At 40.2% G+C, this 20,932-nt stretch overlaps 1 protein-coding gene across 1 annotated transcript in view; it reads right to left on the bottom strand.

The window, feature by feature from the left end:
- The window catches only part of TBC1D15 (TBC1 domain family member 15), a 34,321-nt gene extending 21,578 nt beyond the window's left edge, over positions 1–12,743 (bottom strand). The window contains exons 1-5 of the mRNA XM_068935743.1: positions 12,475–12,743; positions 3,433–3,531; positions 3,113–3,187; positions 2,197–2,335; positions 689–899 (exon numbers count right to left, since the gene is read on the bottom strand). Coding sequence (XP_068791844.1) covers positions 689–899; positions 2,197–2,335; positions 3,113–3,187; positions 3,433–3,531; positions 12,475–12,498 — 548 coding nt within the window. The 5' untranslated portion in view covers positions 12,499–12,743. The remainder of the gene's footprint in view (positions 1–688; positions 900–2,196; positions 2,336–3,112; positions 3,188–3,432; positions 3,532–12,474) is intronic.
- Between the last annotated feature and the right edge of the window lie 8,189 nt (positions 12,744–20,932).

Here is a 20,932-nt window from a genome sequence, read left to right as displayed (position 1 = left end):
TCTACACTTTGCCCAAAGAGGCTTTTATTTATATGAAAAATTTGGGAGATTACACAATATGAATACACAACAACCCAAAGTACTTAACACCATGATAGGGATTAATTATGTGTACATTCAGAAAGTTTATTTGAAGAGTCAAGATCAAGTGTAAAACATACTCCCCACAGTAAAAAAAATATGGGAAAACAGATTTCTGGGGAAATATCATATATATTTCATTTAGATGACAGTGCTATAATTACCTCACACACTGATGTCAATACTCAGACATTTCACACAAAGTAGACGATCTCAACCTTTAACACAAATTATTAATCTCATTTAACAGAAGTAGTTCACAGACAAGGATTTAAATTTAATTAAATCATCTGAGTATTCACAGCGATTACAACTTTATTCCCAGGCATCTCTTGTGCCCGCTAGAGAGAGCTACTGAGCTATTGTGAAGCTCATAACACTGAGCAGATTCTTACAAAGTGATCCAACCATTTTCAAATTTCAGCTTACGTTCAGAGGGGGACATGAAATTATAGTTTCAGTCACCTGAAAATTGATTCCATTAATAACAAAGGGAAGGGAAAAAAATACATCAGGAAGTGTTGATCTGAAAAATGTATTACAAAATTTAAAAGGTAAACTAGTAATCAATATTTTAAATCAGAACTAAGAGTTGTCTGATACTTACTCACTCAGCACAACGTGCTTTTCAAGGCATTTAATCAATAGTTTGCTATCTCCATGATGAAAGTGAAGAGCTGGGAGCCTCACATCATCCTTCAGACAGAACACCAAATAAGACCATCCCATGCCTTCTTTGTTTTGTTTGATTGATTTCAGATCTGTCAAACTGAACAGGAATGACCACTTGCTTTCTCCATTTGCATGAGTTGTAGCATCTTAAAAACAAAATTACCGCATGATTTTAGTTCGACTTACAGTGTTAGCAACTACAGACACATAATATCTGTCACTGCTCAAGAAAAGCTCCCATAAACGCACAAACACCCAGTACTCGTTCTGGTAAGAAAAGGTATACTATAACTACCCTGATTTCTCATTGTGCCTTCTCATCTTCTATAGACTCTTAAAATAACGAGCAAATCCACCCAATTACTTTCCTAAAGCTGTGCCTGCGGTCTATAGAAGTGACCCGGCAGGTAAACATACAACAACTATATCAGATTCCGCTAGCAAGTTGAATGCCACCAACTTCTCTGCCCGGTAGTACTACTCACTCAAACTAAACATAATATATATTACAATCATGTATGCTATATATTGCACACAATATTAGCTGTGCCTTGTAAGGCTACTACCAAGATGAAGGAGAAGGAATTTGAAAACCTTCCTCTTCTAACACTATGCGGGGACTACTTACATTCAGACTGAAGGATTAAGTGCATAAAATTGCCAGCATAACTGGAAGAGATCTGGCACACCCCTCCCATCAAATTAGAATGACTGGAAATAAGTAAAAACTAGCAAAGAACAAAATCCAAGCCAGTATTGCTTACTGACACTAACTTTGAATGAAGATGTACGCTAAAGACGTAAAAAAATCAACACGAACCAATGATAAAATAAATTATTCTATGCATGACAGAGAAGCTAGTCTTTATAACAAAGGTTATAAAGAAAAATATGGGAGAATCGAAGGAAAAAGACGACTCTTGAAAACCACTTTTTTTTTTTTTATATATACATATATCTACTCAGACTCCATCACATAAGAACGATGTAGCTATGAAATCAAGTTTTTTGCCAAAATGTTCATTAGACATAAGAAAAACAGTTGCATACTCCCTCTCCCCCTGCTGTTTCAGGAGGAAAAAGCATTTGAGTAGTAAACCGCTCATCTTGCATTCTCTTTTCTAACAATAAGACTAAGTTCTAATCAAAGAACGCAAGAATCCAATGCAGATAAAACTGCCTACATCATCTAACAATACCAAGAGAAAAATGTTAGATAGAACACGTCTTCTGAATACACTTCTCTTGTAATTTAAAGAAGAAATTAGTTTGGAATGAGAAGACACCTGCTCCTGTGTGAATTCTTTTCCGCACCCAGAGATTCACTACCACAAATTACCCTAGCTTTTCAACTCCTAATAAATCCATTTTACCATATCTAAAAGACAATTATTCAGTTACAAGTCACTATGAAGAAAAAAAATCCATTTATTTTTGAAATACCTCCATTTGAATGAGGTTTCTTTTTAAAAGAGACGGTGGTGACCATGTCCCATTCTGCTTCATAACTACTGGGACGATCTGTTCCTCGGGAGGATTTTTCTTTTGGAGATTGAGTCCACTCCACAACAGAACTAGAATCCTGAGCAAAAAGAAAAAACAAATATCGAAAGACATAATACACTAAAATTGAGCTAATTTATCTGACTAAACAAGCATAAAAATAAGCGTCTTTTTTCCGCAGACAAAAAAAAACCTGCAGTATTAAAATTTGTAGAAACATGACACAGTTCAACACAGGAAAACCTGAGTTACGATTAAGACTAAACAGAAAAGAAGTTTTACTGTGATAAATTTAGCATGGTATTAAAACATACCCTAGCATCTCTAGTAGACCCAATCAACACAGCCTAACGAACTTGTTATTTAAATGTGAAATTGAATTTCTCTGATTTAGTCACATCATCTTAACACTGCTTAAATACTACGTTTCACTGGATCTTGGAACGGCCATAGACTGATTTTCTAGACATAGATTTTAATTTTACATTAGAACAGCATCTCTCTGTTTTAAGCCTAATTATGAAGAATAAAACACCTGACTATGATATAGTCATTGCAGCGTACCAGCGACCACGATTTGCTTACACTCGTTTGGTGCTTTCTATTTATATAGACAATCCCGTTAATTTTTATGCATGAACCACATATCGCCTATACATATAATCCAAATAATAATCTAAACTTGACTGCAGACCACAAATATGATTCCTAGGTGCAACTATTAATACCAATGATAGTCACATAAACAGATTTTGCTACCACTTATGAGACCATCTACCCGTAAGTGAATTAACATGTATAATATTAAAATCTCTGAAGAAAAGGAATGAAGAACGCTAATAATTAACAAACATACCTTTCCAGCACAGAGGATATTAGAAGTATCCAAAGTATCATCCAATGGTCTCCAGTCAACTATTACCTCATTTTCCTAATACACAAAGAATCATAAAAACATTCAATACTACATAATTAACAAAGCACATATATCTCTCAATTTACTCACAGAATAAGGGTATAACTTACATAAATATATAAATTATGTGGAAAATGTCAAATATACTGCTGCGCATTTAAAAAAATCCAGTGTTTAAGACAACTCTTAAGCTCTACCACATACGTAGCGTGCTTGGCCAATAAATTTGAGAAAGTTCTGTAACCGTATTATACACGTACCTTTTCTATGACACGTAGTATTCCTGCTATTAAGTTGTCCTGGTCATCATTTTTCCCACATGATGAATGAATGAAAACTCCTTCTTGCTCATATGCAACCTAGAGAGGATAAGGAAATAAATGGCAACATTTTAAAATTGCTTAAACCACCTGCTGTAGTCATTATAATTTTGATTCCTCTATGTAAGTTGAGAAGTGAATGCTTGAAGCTTGCTAGGGTTTTTGTTACCTTTCCTTTTTTCCCCCCTCCTAAAATCTCAGTCTTCCAATTATATTATCAAAAGGCAACTGGAAACGGAGAGAGGCCGTTGGAACCACTTAAATCATTATTTATTCTCTAAGCAATACACCAACTACTATTATTTTGCCAGTTAGTCACAAAAAAATACATTCAAAACCCAATATTTGTAATTAGTGTTCAAGGGTTCTTACAGAAATACTACTCACCTTTTGAAACACCAAAAAGCCTTCTTACATAGCTTGCCTTTTCCCTACTTGCTCTTTAAGCATATTGAAATTATAACCTAAATTTAAATGGAAATGGACAATGCATTCCACTAGAGATGAGCTGCACAGAAATTAAAAATTAGAGCCTCAGATTAAATAATGACTTAGGTTCATTTCAAAGGTAGAAGATTTAAAAGTCACATGAAGGTTTGCAGAAATACAGTGCCCAGAGTTTTAGCATTTCAGCCTGCACAAAAATATATCCGGGGCAAACATCGCCCACAGCGTTCTGATCAGGCTCCAAAAACCCACAGAATTCTTCTCTATCAAAATTCAGCAGGCTCCTCAGTGCTGCACCCTATAAATCCTCTTAAAAGCTCTATAAAAAGACTATGTAAAACAAGTGTATTTTTTTGAAACCACTCTTCAAGAGGAGAATGAAAAGTCCCTAATATACCAAACTAAGATTTTGGGGAAGTGAAATACAAACAGTAACAGTAGTTTTTATAAACATGTTAGCTTTTCAAACTAAGCAGCAAATATCACCCAAAGAAATAAATATTTTTAAAAGCAAAACAGAAATTTCACCACTAATCAGAAACTGATATTGTGCTTTCTTAGTAGTGAAATATAAATATCTCTTTTTCCTCAGTGTATTCATTTTTCAGACACTTTAAATCATCATATTTTCAATCAGGCCAGTTAGCTAAAAATTTAGGTCTGTAAGCCTAACCAGCTAGACATGCATACAGAGCTTAAAATCAGTAAAATTCAGTTTACTTGTTCCTTCTGTTGTAGATCTACTTTATAAATGTCTCTCTACTTTACACAAGCAAGAAATTTCTGAAGTATCAAGTTTAACCATAAAAATGTTGTTTGGAAACGAACTCTAGAGGTCAGCTAGTCCAGTCTCCCTCCTGAAGGAGGATAATTGCCAACACTACACTGAGTTCTTTTTCAAGTGCTGGAAGCCTTCTTTCCTTTCCTCTGTTATAGCTTTTTTCTTTTCTATCAAAAAGATCCTCTATTTCTACCAAATACCTCTTTTGAAAATGCAGTAACTATTTAAAATGTACCTTTTAAGTTAAAAACAAGTTAAAAGGACGTCATCTGGACGTGATCTACCAGTGTAATTGTGTAAGTCATAAACATGAACCAAAACTTTCAATTACCAGAACAGCTAGTTCATCAGTTATACAACATCAGTTATACTGGTAGAAGTGCCTTTCCACCAGTGATTTTACCAAGTATCAAAAAGTAAAATTTGTCAGTCTAGAAGCACTTTGTCTAGTATATTATACTAGTTCTTCCATGTCAAAGTTCTTCCATCCCTACTACAGACAATGTAATGTTTTTATTATTTTCAATCCATTAATCTTTCAGAAGCACAGACTTCTGAAAAAATGCTCCCAATGCCACATTAGATGGTGCGTAACTGAACAATTCTATATTACTCCGCATAGCCCTAACAGTTCCTTCTCTCTGCCCTGTGCCCACTGAAAAAGGTGATGAAATCAAAGTAACAAGAGCATTCTTCAAAGTTTAGAGGGCATCTGTAAACAGAGGATTTTCCACAAGGCAGTTCACTTTCCTTTCCCCATTACTCTACAAAGAAACTTCTCCAAGTTCAAAGGGTGAGAAGGCCAAACTGTTGGGATTTATTCTTACCCAATAACAGGGCCAATCTTGTAGTAACTCCTCCAACTGTTACCAAGCATTAATACAACTGACCTTAAAAAGTGCGGTTTTTTAAATCGCTGAGGAAAAAAAAAAGTAACTCAAAGAAAGATAGGGCGCTAAACTTACAGAAGAATATCTACGAAGTGCCTTAACACTTATCACACGGCAGAACATTTTGAAAGCTTCCATCTTTGAATTATGTGAAACACTGAGTTGCTCTGTTTAACCACACTTTATAAGATAATTAGATTACAGAATTTTGAGAATATGATTTTATAGTGGTAGCACCTGAAGATTAGCTACAGTGGGCTGTATTTCACATGATGTTAGTTAGCAAGATTAAAATTCAAAAATGCTATTACGTACTTTTATAGCACATGTTACAATAAGATTTTATTTGCAGTTGCTTTTTGTTTTCTGGTATTACAGAAACGGCAAGCAAGTCAATTAAAATGGATAAAGTAACATTAGATTACACATACGAGTAATAAATAATAAAGAACCTATCAAATGAGAAGTTAGCATACTAAAAGCTATATTTGCATCAAATGCCATCCATCAGGAGACAACTACCTACAATACAATTTTACGTGGTAGTCAAACGTTGTTTAGCTCTACTCAGCACAACACATGACCCACAAAGATACCTGCTCACTGCCTCAGCAGCCCAGCGACCAGCCAGTCAGAACACATACACCTCTTAGGCAGCCAAGCGAACAGAGACATTTCAAAGACAGGCAACAGCATACACTGCCTCTTGCCTAACGAGGTTACTGTAGAACATGTAGATGGGTGTCTCGAGAGAAGGCAAGGGAGAACAGGTAGCAAAGGTGGGAAGATGATCAGGAGCACTGTTAAAATACTTAAAACTTGTAGAAGGTGTGCAACCGAAAAAAAAAAAAATCTGTGTAGTCGTGTCTTGGACAGCAGACAAGAGAAGGAACTAGATACAAGCAGGGTAGCATAATGAGCTCCTGTTGCCCTATTATTAGCAATTAAAGTTATCGTAACCCCCGAAACACGAGATGTTATAAACCTACCAAAACCCGTATCAGCATCAGTGATCAGTCAAGGATCACTGTAGGCAAGTGTTACATTGTCCTTTAAATCTTGTTCTCTTTCACTGCAGCCAAAAAGTTACCTACAATTTGAAATATCTTCATTATTCAAGGTGTGAAAGAACTTAGCAGTTCTAAGAAAGTCACCTGTTCAGTTACTCGAATATCCTTCTTGTATTATTAGACAAGAAAACAAAGTGCTGGTTTATCTTTTTCCGTACTATTTGTTATTTTAAATATTTCATTATGATCTTTTTTTCAAAAGTGAGAAGGAGTAGGGCGTCAAGCTCAATCTTTCATTTTATTTTCATATGATTAGAGTGATCACTCTTACTTCCTGTAAGTCTACAACATTAATAATCTCACCATGAAAAAAAAAAAAAAAAAAAAGACACGTTTGTGTTATTAGTAAGTGCATAGCACCAGCAGCCCGATGAACTGACATGCCTCTAAGATTTTAATCCACAGGCCAAGGTCCACACGCCAAGGTATCGCTCAGGCCCTTCAGCCAGCCAGCCATCCTCACGGCCTGCAGTAAGACACCGCTGCTCTGCATAGCTGAGTAACTGGTCACAGAAACAGAGCCCCAAGGAAGCAAAACAGCATATGTTGCTTAGAAGCTTGGGGCTGAAGAAGTTGTCCACCCCTAAAAGGCCTAACTACACTGACTTAGATAATGGTGGTTTTGGTTTTTTCTACATAGCACTTAACCCTGAGGATCGGTGCATCTTTGGGCAGGTCAGCAAATATCTATTACATACACTGAAGGCAGACCCACAACGAAAATACAAATGAAAAGCAAACAAAAAAAAGTTTGATAGAAACACATTAAATTACAAGCACAACAGAAAAGGCAAACGAAGATGCAAAGTACCACAGGCTAAACATAACTGAAACTTCAGTCTTTTACCTGGACATATATCATCATAACTGAAAGGTTTTCAGACATCTTACTAACTTAAAGCTAGTTCTATGCAAACTAATTTCCTTGATATGACAGTACAGTAAGAGTAACCAAATCCAGATTTATCCACCCACCTATGATATCCTTAAGTTCCTTGAATGCTTTAAACCGTAGATATGACCGTCTAAGGAAAGATGTCTCAAGAACACTCAGTTGGCAATTCTTTTTTAGGAAAAGAAATGATGGTAAAAGTAAGAAAAATAAGGATGTTTGTACGATTTAAGTAACAGCTTTAAAGATTTTAAATTTTCAACTTTGAAATAACACATACATAAGAAGTTTACGTTCATAGGTCTTTCCCGAGCTTGCAGTCTGCAAACAGAGCTCACGCTGCATTTACTGTTCCAGCTCTATAGAACGAAAACAAGACCCATTGACTATTTCGCTCAAAACTCTATTAAAAAGTTAAAAATTGATGCAAGAGTTTTCAAATATTGCTTTTACTTGGGAATGCATCAGCTCATATTCGACTATTGCAACACTTATTCAAACAAAAGAAAAAAGTCGAAGTTCTGCAGGAACTTTGGACCTCATATCTAACTACCACAGTTCTAAATGCAGTAACAAATAAGAACCTAATTTGAGCTTTAATAAAAATATAAAACCTTGTATGCCTTTTATTTGCTGAGCTGATGGCTCAACCTTTTTCCTAACACAGTGAAATTTCTGGCCCGTCTAGTCTTGAGAGGAGTAGTTAGTGGGCTATACGTACATCCAAAATAACCTTCTGCTGTTATCTGTGCCAATGACCTACCTAAAGGATGCAAATCTAATTATGCAAACCACATTTCATAGTCCGGATAAGATATTAAAAAAAATAGACAACAATAAAAAAAGTTATGTTTCACAGCACTAATATTATTTGAACACTCCTAATTGCTGAAATTACACTGGCCAAACATCTGAGCTTAGACTAAACTTTATAGGCAAGTGAAAGTATCTTCTCCGACAGCTCACATCAATTAGTAATTTGAGAAAGATCTAACAACGGATAGGCCGAAGATACGCCAAACTTCAAAAACACAAGCACAGAAGTCATTACCATCTTTAAGCCAGCTATAAGAGTAGGAGTAAGCCAGACAAGCATGACAGACTAAAATTAAAGTTTATACTTCTCCCCACACACAACTTTTTACCTCATTTTCTAATACTGTTCTCTGTTTTATGGGTGAAGCCCACAGGAGGTTCTCTGAAATAAGAAAAACTAACTGACCTTTGCTAAGCAACAGAAGGAGATAAAATATACCTGTTTTGATGCATGCCATTAAAAGCACTGAAAATGAAAGACCTTACTGCCAAGCTACTCGCAGAAAAATCTGGCAGCTCTAAGAAAGGGCAAAAAACCGAAGCTCACACTGCTGTAGTGCAGATGGTCACTAACAAAGAATATGAGTCATGAACCAGAACTCCACTGCGTTAACTTAAATTTTCTGAAACTGAGTTAACCGTACAGAGAAAAATACCAAAAAGAACCTTCTGGGATACGAGCAACTTCTAAAATTTGCAACAACAAGAAAAATAAATAAGCCAAAAAACTAAGGAAACTAGTATATACAGTCACAATGGCGTGACTAAATTTACAGTTCATACACCGGTAACGTATGAAGCTGAAATCACAGCAAGACAAAAAGAGAAGATGATATGGAATAATCGAGTTGTGAATACACTGATTTTTGGAACATCTGGGAACTATACTAAAAAAAAAGACATTAGAAGGGTAGGAGGACCTGGGTGAAAATATAACAAAAACATAACCTAACATGGTGCATTGAAAAACAAGATTTCATGAAATCTGAGACAATCTATCCCAACTACTTAACACAGTGCCATGAGCATTCCATGGGAATTATCTTGTGCAATATTTTGCAAAAAGTAATAGCATGCAACAAAGGTTGCTAAATGAAACTAAAGAACCCCACAAGCTAACAGCTACTACTCTTTCAAAAGTTTACCACCTGAAACACATCATTACAACACTGCACAGCCAGAGGCAAAAGAGGAATTAAATTAGGACACCCATAGTCTGTAACGTCTTAAGTGAGAACACCGGGGTCTGAACCAATTTACACCATGTTTCACTGTTACACTTCACTTGAAGTTTCACTAGTTCACAAGCGCATCTAGCATCGTGATGACATCCAAAACAGCAACTGTCATCCATCTCACTCCCTAAACCAGCAAAATATTAACCCTGCCAAAAATAAGTGCAAACAATTTTGTATTGTTTCAGCTTGCTAAATCAAATCCCTGAGATATCAAATGAGAACCCAAGCAAGTACAAGGGTAGCGCACAGCAAGGGGAGAGTTAGAGAAAGATGGATCTTCTCCTATCAATACCAGTGAAACTCCAGATCAGGCCAGCCACTTCTGTTAGAAAACAGAACTGTCATGTTGTTCTATCAAATGTTTTTACTTTGTAAGATGCCATAATTTAAACACTCGAAGAATACAAATATGTTGCTGAATCAGAAGTTAACAAGTTGCATCAGTGTTCTGGATGTGGCATACTTGGAAAAGTTTCGCAACACCTTAGAAACTTATAAAAGTCCCAGGCCAAACAGACTTCTTAAATAGGAACAAAGAATATATATTAAATTTACAAACAACTAATCCACGTTAACATAGTTATATAAGAGGCTAAAACTAATATAGTTTAGGGGCCTGCAGGTCAGTTCTAGGAGATGCACGAAATAAAACCTAGAAAAGCAGTTAACAGTTTCCTCACCTTTCTATGAGGGCAAGAGGCAGGGCTAGCGGAATCTGAACAGGAAGAACAGACAGAGGAGGGAAACAGGTTGAGTGCCTTGGGCACTCATCTTAGGAAAAAAGGCAAGAAATTCAAGACGCAGTACATCTTAGAACACCTTCCTGAGAACGCTAGCAACTGTCATTAGGCTTTCATTGCTTTACAGGGATCCATACCTCCACTCAAAAAAGTTTAGGGGGTCTGCAAACTGAGAACTATTGATCTTCTCAGAGTAACGTAGAATCACGCGGCTTCGTTTTCTACTTAAGCTATACATGAGCCTAAAACATGGGGGGGAAAAATAAATCAGTTATATTAACAATGTGTAAACTTCTTCTAATTTGTTCTTAACAGCCGATAAAGAAACAAGTGAACTACACCTGAAAAGTGTTATTTAAGAGTAAAAAAAATCCTGGAAATTCATGGTGGTCATTGTCTGTCACCACTCCGGTTATGAAATGGAAAGATTCAGATGTTTTAACCATTAGAAAAGTGGACATCTATGTTAAAGCTGCCTACATCAATATTAGTCCAGTTTTCATTTTCTGTTTCCCACACATGCCTCCAAAAAGAAAAAAAGTTCCCGAGAAAAGCAACGTGAAAATTAATTATGGGAAATGAAAATACTTATCAACAGCCAATAAACTGCTAGACTGAGTTTATAATGGACAAAACCATAAGTTTCATTTAGGTTAGAATTGAAACAGCAGTAAGACTTCAAAGCCTATTCTTAAGGCTTTCTAGGAACATATTTCTTAATAAAAACAGTATCCCTGCATTAAGAAGTCGAAAGTAACTTGTTTCATTTTCAGTACTCAACAGAGAAGAAACAGAACAGTAACTTTTCTTTGCTGACATGCAAACTCGATTTGCATAGCTGGAAACAGGTGGGAGGACAGCAGAACCCTCATTACATCTACAGCACCTAAGAGCTGTCAAAAACTCTGCTTATAACATTTTAAAGTTGTAACAACTCCAGATGAGCAGATTACCCATTCCACTTCTGATTAAAACAGAGGATACCAGGAACTGGCTTACCAAGCCAGTCCCTGTGTAAACTCTATCACAGAAATATCTACTGAATTCTCTCACTAGCTTGAGGCACTCCAGCATCCTCTGAAAAGTACAGACATAGCAAAAGAGAATGTATGCAATAAGCTGAATTCAGCATGAGCTGAAACAATCATTTACTGTCATTTAATGGAAAAAGTGAACTGGTCATACTCTAACACTGGCTAGGTACAGTCAGACATTATACTACAATAGTAAATCTTACAGGATCCACCTGCCCAGGAGCCTGGGTGTTATACAGTAACTGTTTTAGAAGACTGAAACATTGAATAGAAATACCGGTACAATAAAACCATAAGGATACAGCTCAGATTTATTTCGGGGAGGGGAGGTGAGAAGGGGGCAATATGTCCCCTCGCGTGACCTCCAAGCAGAACAGACATTTGAATGAAGACCAGCTCCTGAGTTTTTCCTGGTCAAGTTCTGCGGGTTCATTCGAAAAGACTGGGCAAGGATCCGCAGCGTACTTCTACGTTAAGGAAACGATCCGCCAGACAGTGCTTTGCATCTACCCCGGGGCGGGCACACGCACGCTACTTAAGCGCAGGCTTAAGGAAAATTTCGGCCAGTAACGTCAACCAGCACCTCAGGAGCACACGGCCAAGGAGACAAACCTCATTTCTCAACCCCAGCTTCAAAGCCCTGCCTCCGGCGGGCAGCGGTCTCCCCTGAGGCCCGGGCACCGGGGGGGGGGGGGGGGGGGGGCTCGGGCCGGAGGGCGCTGCGCTGCGTCGCCTCGCCCGCCCCAAGGCGGGCCGCAGTCGCGCCGCGACACCCCCCCCCTCCCCGCTTCACGCCACGGCGGCGCAGAAGGCCGCGGGGCCTCCCGCCACCACCACCGCCGCCGCCACCACCAGGCCCCACAGCCCCGTGAAGGGCGCCCCCCCCACCCCCGGGGCGCACACCGCGGCCAGCGAGCAAAACCGCCGCCCCTTCTCGCGGCCCGACCGCAGCGAGGGGCACAGCGACCCCCCGCGGCCAACCGCGCGGGGAAGCCGGCGGAAACCCCTCTCCCCCCCCGCCCCCGGTGCGGCGCGGCGCGGCGCGGCGCAGCGCTCCCTGCCCACCCCCGTTACCTTGCCGCTCGGAGGCGCCGCCATGTTGGCTACGAGTGTTTATGATGACGTTGCGCCCTTCACGTGCTTCCCCGCCGCTTCACAACAAGCCCCGTCTCCCCCGCCCGCCGCGGCCGGGTGGGCGGCGCAGGCGCACTGAGGCGGAGGCAGCCCCGCCGGCAGGCCGCACGTGAGGGCGGGAAGGGAAGGGGCACGGAGCGCCGCGCGGCGACGCACGAACCCGCCAGGGCCGAGCTGGCGGGGGCGGGGCCGCAGCGCCAGGGGGCGGGGCCGGGCCGGGCAGGCCCTCTCCCCCGCCGCCACGCGGAGGCTGCGCGCCTCCGCCCTCAACGGCCGCTGGTCCCAACCGGCGCCTCGCCGAAGCCGGGAGGGAGTGGGGGCCGGCAGGAGGGGCGTATCGCGCCGGGGGGTACCCCGTGGGGGGAAGGCGGGGTGCGCATGTGCTGGACGGCAGGAATATGGCGGATTTTCGAGGGCCGTGTTCTCTTTTCATCGTTTTTTTTCCCACTCATTTTGCGTCCCCGCGAGGGGACGGCGTCAAGCCCTCCCGCCGCGCCTTTCCCTGAGGGGCCGGTAGGACGCCCAGCTCCGCCTCGGTCGTGCGCTGCCCTGTAGCCCCGGCTTCAGAAGAAAGCTGCGCGGGTAAGGAGACGGCGAAGGACGAGGGAAAGGTGAAACGGCCGAATTTATCCAGCAGGGGGACTAAAGAAGAGACAAAGGGGCCGCCAATAAACTGTGGACGTGTAGACTTGAAACAGCTCCCGGGCTTTGCTCTTTTGGAACCAAAGTAATAGTTACCAATCTAGGTCGTGCAAGTATCGCAGTAAGGCAATTGAAAAGTGTTTTTCTGTCCTTTAAGCTTTTTTTTTTTCCTGAGGCACGTGAGATTGTAATCGCGCTTTGAGAACTGCTAGAAATTTGATCTAAAACTCATCATAGTCTCTGTAGTTGTTTTCTTTCTCTTCTTACTGTGCCACCCCATGAATAGCAAAGAAATAGTGGGCGACAGACCAGATATTTACTGTCAGTCAAAAATACAACTGTTGCAGGTTGAGATTGCCTCTGCTTTTAGCAGATAACGCAACATACCCATATTCCACAAAAAGCCAAACCTTCGTTACAAGCTTACCAATGTTAGCAAGCGTTCAGCATTCACATACATGCAAATTTATAAAGAGGCTCTGGATGAACCCTCCTGTTGATTTCAATAGGTTTTGATTGGCCTTCTTTACTGGAAGAGCATATAATTAATGGTATTACTTAAATATAAAATCTTTCATCTGTCATTTAATGTCTGCAGCCTTTGATCCTGTTCAGAGAAACAAAATTTTTCTCAGACTGCATTTGTTGTATGCCAGCATCTTACCATAAGGTACTTTGAGCACGTAATATCTCTCTCAAGTATTGTTTTTCAAAATGGATGAATGGGATGCTCACATGAGAGTGATCCACTACTCTGAAGGAGCCTCATAAAATGGCATTGAAATTTGATTCCAACTTCTCAAACTTAGAACTCGCTTGCTAGATTAATAGCCATACTATATTTTTTACCATCAGAAACAAGAGTTGCTAGTCTCAAGATAAATATCTGTTTACTTCAGAATTGTGACCATCTATCTCGACTATCTTTCTATATAAACTGTATAAACATGCATACGGATTAAAAAACCTGCAGCCAGAACACAAATCCTTGTAGTAATATGTAGGTTTTGAAAGCTGTATGGATATGGCAAAAAATGGATATAGTAACTGTGATGCGCTCTTTCTTTGCATTTAGGAAGAACAAAAATGATATTTGGGGTAAATTTAAGGAAAAAGGATACACATTAAAAATAGCATCACCATAAATGAATTACTCCACTACTCCAATGATTTAATCTCTTTTGGATTCCCTGATGTTTATTCCCTTCCTTTCCGTTTCTTCTCACTTCCATTTCTTACTCCTTACAATATAATCACACATTAGTTGCACACGTTTTACTATTCCTTTAATCCCATTTGTCTCTCCACTTCTTTCCACCTCCAAGTTCCCTGAAGTCTGCAATGAACACCTGGGATTTCCCTTCCTTAGTTCTATTACATACTCACGTTCTTCTTTGCCTTCTTGCACTTCATTGAAACTACTTTTGTCAAGGTTTCTTTCCAATTTTCTTTCCTTGTAGAAGTTCAGAATTAATATTCCAGTCTTGGCTTCTTTAGCCTTTATCACAGTCTACAGTGGACTTAAAAATCTCCTCTCTTCACTAGTATGACTGTCATCTCATTCTCCTATCTCTTGGACTGTCATTAGCATATTGAATGAAAGATCCACTCTCCAATTTTCATCAGTCCTCTTTCTCTTTGCGGGTAATTTTATCAACAAATATATATTTATCTCATGACTCACTGCACTACAGTCATCAACTCCTAATGCAAGCTAAAATCTTGGCATCTTTTTTGTCATCAGCAGGCAGCCAAAGACAGACACGGTTTTATTTTACTCTAGACTGTCCTGGCATCCATACCCCTCTTCAGTATCAACCTCGCAGCTGTCTTCCAGGCTTATAGCCTGGTTCATGCTTTAGACCTAATTTCTCTCTAGATTTTCCCTTCTACATTATAATTGGCTCTTAACAGTTTTATACTCTGTATCCACCTGTTGTTTCTGGCCTATAATTTGATCGCCAGCTGGATGGGACAAGGTCCTTATTTTTCATACGATCATAGAATCATTTAGGTTGAAGGAATTTCTGGAGGTCATCTGGTCCAACTCTCTACAGGACAAATTTTGTAGTTAGATTCCTCATTTCAGAATACTGACTACTAAGTTTCTTCTTTCAGATTCCCTACTGCTAAAAAACTGTTAATTAACAGTTAATTACAGTTTATGTGTAAGCTCACTGAAAGCTAACCTGTAGCTACTTTATACATTTTTCCTTAAGCTTCCAGCATTCCTATATTTATTTGTACAGTCACTCAATGAGAAACACACTATAGGAATTTGTGAATACTCAGATGTAATGCTATTACAGACTTTATAAAATGTGAGCAGTGAGGAGGAGCTACCGTATCCTAAGCTTTGAGAACCCTGCATATGAAAGCTTTGATCTATCTTAAGAATGGGCTATGTTTAAAACAAACAGGAAGGCAAAACAGTCACTTCAGATACCCTTGGTGAGAGGGGACGGGATTCAGGACAGTTTGTGGTTCTATGCACAAAACCAGAGTTGATTTGCCAGGCATGGAGCTACAACTCAAAATAATGGCAAAAGTGCTCTTCAGAAGAAGGATGAGAGAAGAGGATCCCTTAAGAATAGAAACTCAATAGAAACCTATGAAAGATGGAGCTGTAAAAAGATCCAAGAATTTTTTCTTTCCAGACTGAGTCTCTTAAAAGTTTTATTCTAGAAAAATTTTAATTCATTCGAACTGGTTACTGTGGCCAGACTTGTGCTAAGGTAATCAGCATTTGTACAGGGGAGCTGTAACTCAAAACTTGGCCAAAGAGACAAGATTATTTTCCATTACACCCTAAGAAAAGTAGCAGCTGGGATCTGGAAGACTAGACTTAGAGAAGCCAAGAGGTATAAGAAAGGTACTGCCTCTGACAATTAGTAACCAAAATACTTTGACAGCGCTGAAGATCAGAGTCTGAAAGCATATGCAAGCGTTATCCAGCATCACGGTGTTCTGGATACAATGCATAGAGGAAAACAAAAAATACTGCACACGCACGAAACAGGAAATAACGACCTGACTAAAATCCTATGTTTAAAATAGTCTTGATCTTTGAATCGAGAGATGTGCCTAGCACGGGGCTGAAAACGAGGAGAGTAGAATGAAGAAGAGAGGCTCCTGCAGACTTCAAATACAGAATTCTAAGTGTTCCTGCAGCTGGAGTCATTTTGTATATATACACAGGTACACTGTAAAAGCAACACGTTAAGCAATCCTGCAAATAGCTTTACAAAGAAACATTGTATGCCACTAGAAGAGTGGTCAGAATCATAATGTATGTCTTCATTTAATGATATTTTAAACTCTTGATTTTTACCATTTCCAAAAGAGCAACAAAACAGAGGAAAAAATAGCCTTTGAAGGCTGTGAAACAAGTCCAAAAGGAAAAGCTTTCACTTCTTCTGTACAACCAGAACAGGGAGAAGTACAGCATTACCTGAAGGAGCTGGTGACTAAGTAAAGAATCAAAGAATAAGTCCCACTTCCATTACTGGCAGATATCAGTTAACGTTTGCATTCCCAGAGTTAATATAATAATATGCTTTGTTGGAAGTCATCACTGGAATATACCTTATCAGAGCACACACAAAGTCATTGGATGAGGGCCACTCACATAAGTCAAGGGATTAATTTTAACTCGTCATTTATTTACAGCATTAAGATTTGAAACATTTGCTTTCTTATCTGGCCTTCGGACCAAAGCAATCCTTGGGAGTTTTCTATTATTTCCAACGACAACATAATTTCCTACCTTATAGGGAGCTTGGAATCAGCCCCACGGAACGGTACCCTGAGTTTAAAATTAATCATCATTAAGCAGTAGCCCTTACTCAACAACCAGAGTTGCTTTTGTTTCCTGAAGAGGTCTTCTCTCAGGGGTAGCTAGAGGTCAAGTTTGAGATACTTCTCCAGCTTAGCCCTGAGACTTCCCTTTCCTTTGGAGATGTATTCAGTGCAGCTCCCTTCTCCTTCTACCAGACATAGGAAATGAGTTTCACCCAGAAGTTTCCCTGGAGAATGATCAACAAGTTCCACAGGAATCTTCCTGGTAGGACTCCCGTCCCATCACACTACTCCCAAAGTCCCAGTCGGCACTTCCCTCACTCTCAGGAAAGCAGGAGCATTTCAGAGAGCTCTCAGTCCCACAGACCAACTCTACTCTATGAGATGGGTGACCACCTTGTAGCTAATTGCCCAAACTACCAGACCTTCTCCTTAGGTCCTGCCTCCTTGTTCTTTTGCAAATTATCATTGCATAACAAGCAGCATGTCATTATTCAAGACAAAGAACAAAATGACTCTGCTATCAGGTTGCAATATCACAGACTGGTTGAGGTTGGAAGGGACCTCTGGAGATTGTCTAGTCCAACCACCCTGCTCAAAGCAGGGTCAGCTAGGTTGCTCAGGATCTTGCCCTGAATGGTTTTGAATGTCTCCAAGGAGGGAGACTCTACAACTTCTCTGGGCAACCTGTTCCAGTGTTAAACCACCTTCACAGTGAAAGAGTTTTTTCATGCTCAGATACTCTTATGCTGTGTTTCAGTTTGTGCCCATTGCCTCTTGTCCTTTTGACTGGGTCAAAAGAGTCAGCTCCACCTTCTTTACATCCTCCCATCAGATATTTACAAACATTGATCAAATCCTCCCTGAGCCACTCCTCTTCAGGCTAAACAATCCCAGCTCTCTCAGCCTCTCCTTTTATGTCCAACGTTTTGATCATCTTTGTGGCCCTTCGCTGGACTCGTTCCAGTAGTTTCATTTCTTTCTTCTATTGAGGAGCTGGACACAGTACTCCAGGTGTGGCCTCGCCAGGACTGAGTAGAGGGGCAGGATCACCTCCCTCAACCTGCTGGCAATGCTCTTCCTAATGCAGCCCAGGATGCCATTGGCCTTCTTTGCTGCTAGGGCACATTGCTGGCTCCCATCCAACTTGTTGGTCACCATGGTCCTTCTCTGCAAAGCTGCTTTCTAAACAGTTGGTTCCCAGCCTATACTGGTGCATGGGGTTATTTCCATTCACTGACCTTTCCATTCACTGACCTTTAGGTACATGCTATTGGTACACAATAGCATGTGCAATAGATTGAAAAGTGCTAGGAGATTCCTTTCCTTTCTCCATAAGCCCATTAAGAAAATAATGGGACAGTCTGTAGCTTCGTGCACACTACACGGATGGGAGTAACAAGGACAGTATCATCTTGGTGGCCCACACTTCTTGGAGTTTTAAGTAGTCATCTGTTCTAATAAGGAATCTTCTGCCACATTGAGGAAGTCACAGCACCCCCGCCAGAAACTGTTCCTGGCTTTCCTGTGGCTTCTGTTGCTGTCACAGCTGCAATTGTAGCTATTATTGCTGTGCCAAGAGCTGCAGCAGCTGTTATTGTTGCTGTTACTGTTGTTCACACAACTATTTCAGCAGAGCTCCAGGATCCATTCGTGTATTCAGATGTGTCAGCTGCCCACATACTCAACCACACGAAAGCCTGGCCCGGACAAGACCAGTACGGATTATTTCAAGTCCTTCCATCACAGGCTTAATTTGTACAAATGCAAAATCCTCACAGCAGTGAGAGAAAGATAAACAGTGCCAAAAAAAATCTTTCCCTTTGACCTCTTTTTTTGCTCACAGGAAAAGAATACGTTTCAAGCCTTGCTCTGACAGGAACACAGTCCACAATTTTTCCAGGCTATTGCAGTTTGTCACAGGTCAGAAGCAGGCAGTAAATGGGTTTGCTGTCCCAGACTCTGGTTTGCAGCAGGCACACCTCAAACAAAGCTTCTCTATGGAGTTCCTCATATGATGGAAGGAATATTATGCTGGCTTATATCCCTGTTCCTTAATTGGAATATATGAAGGATAATGGAAATATTCCAGGTTTAGCTGTCATAAGCTCTTATTTTACCTTGTACAAGAGGAAAGGTTAAAAAAAAAAAAAAAACTCCCAACCTAATTAGCAATCAAGAGTAGAGACTGGGCGAGAGATCAGACTCTGGCTACATCTATTCAAGTAAACCAATTAAGCCTGTGGCACAGGCTTGAGCACTGACCCAGGGTCATCCTTACTGTAGAATCATTAGCATGCTCTCTCATGTAATTTTGGTCCATCCCAACTAGGTTTCTCACAGGACAGTGTCTAGGCACAGTCTGGCAAATAGCATAGCCATTTCAAGTAGGCAGCATGTAAACTCTGTTTAAAGGGGAGAAGAGAGCTTAATGGTATAGATGAACGCTGTACTGTGCCATTTGCTCTCAAGGCCGGAGCTCCTTATGCCCTGGCCCAATTTATTTGTCAGTATAAGGGTAGTCTCTAGGACCAATTAGGATCTTCTGCGCTCACTTGTTGGCCTTCTCTCAGCGAGGAGGAGAGATGACAGTCTTTGTAATCTCTTGTTCTAAGAAAACCTACAAGCCTAACCTGCACAAGTAGCACAGGAAGGTAGAGTAAAATTCCATGTTTGGCTACCTCCTGCTATGAAGTTAGGCAAGGATAAGGACAAGTGAATTTAATAAATAGATTGAAACTAGAAGGAAGGAAAATCCCTTTCCCCACTAGCATTTTTGGGTATTTGGAGTATGAAGACAGGGCTATGTGCAGGACATGAAAGCAGTACACTGGACGAGAGGCTTTCTTCAAGCACTCATAGTAGGTCACATATATATATAAAACCACAACCATGAGTTGTTTGTGAAGTTGATTTTTTTATCTATGCATATCAATTACTAATAGAACTTCAGAAAATGAAGCAACCCAAAACATACAATACCTGTCATAAGAAAACATTGTTGATACAGCTGATTACAGGTTTACAATAGCTCTTGGTTCTTGCAATGGGAAAAGAAACTTTTTAAAACTATCAAGCAAGCAGAGCAGATGCCAACATGAAGTGCTCTGCATTTGCCATGCAGGGAGAGATACATGGATTGCATCAGCCTCCAGAGACGCAAGCTGGAAACTATCCGAGAGTGATGACTAAGCAGAAACCAATCTGTTTGTTGATTGGCACAGACTAATATTGCCAAAGCAATGAATTTAGAAAGCAAAGACAAATGACAGTAACACCATTCCTTGTACATACATACACATTACAACACCACCAACAGGCAACATTTCCTGGAAAGAGCAGGAAATTAACGTAATAGTTGTTTCAAGGTGGGGGTAGTCAATGCTACACTCCATGCTAGCTGCTCAAAAGGCAGTGCTAATGATGCATCTGTTATTAACCCAATACTTGCTTCTTTCTATAACTTACCATCACATACCACTTCAGAAATGTTTCCTACACAAGCTGAAATCCTTAAGTCCCGGCAAAAGTATCAGTGTCCCACAGTGTCAAGCGCTGTATTCACATACTGAAAAGATGGCCCCGATCCCCAGAAGGCTCAAGAGTATAATTTAATGTCATTAAGCCTCAGACCAACTATTCTAAGCCCCTTATTCACTCAGCAGCTGCATCAGGACATGTTGTTTGCCCGAATGCACAAAGCAGTGGTGATGGATAGACTACGAAGTATGTTTTTATCTAACATCTTTGTGTTGAATATAATCAAAGCTCCAAACTCTCCAGAGGAATATGGACGATTACACGGCTCCTCACTACAATCATGGATAAAGCTTTTTAGGACTGTAAAATATACCGAACGAAAATTTTGGCCTCATCTGGTCTAGTTTTGGCCTAGGATTTGGCAATCCTCTTAGCCTTGAAAAATTAAGACTCAAGAGGTATCAGCTTGAAGTAAACT

The sequence above is a fragment of the Struthio camelus genome, chromosome 1 (assembly GCF_040807025.1).
Source record: "Struthio camelus isolate bStrCam1 chromosome 1, bStrCam1.hap1, whole genome shotgun sequence".
In the NCBI taxonomy this organism is placed as follows: domain Eukaryota; kingdom Metazoa; phylum Chordata; class Aves; order Struthioniformes; family Struthionidae; genus Struthio; species Struthio camelus.
This window is presented reverse-complemented; position numbering and strand designations above follow the sequence as displayed.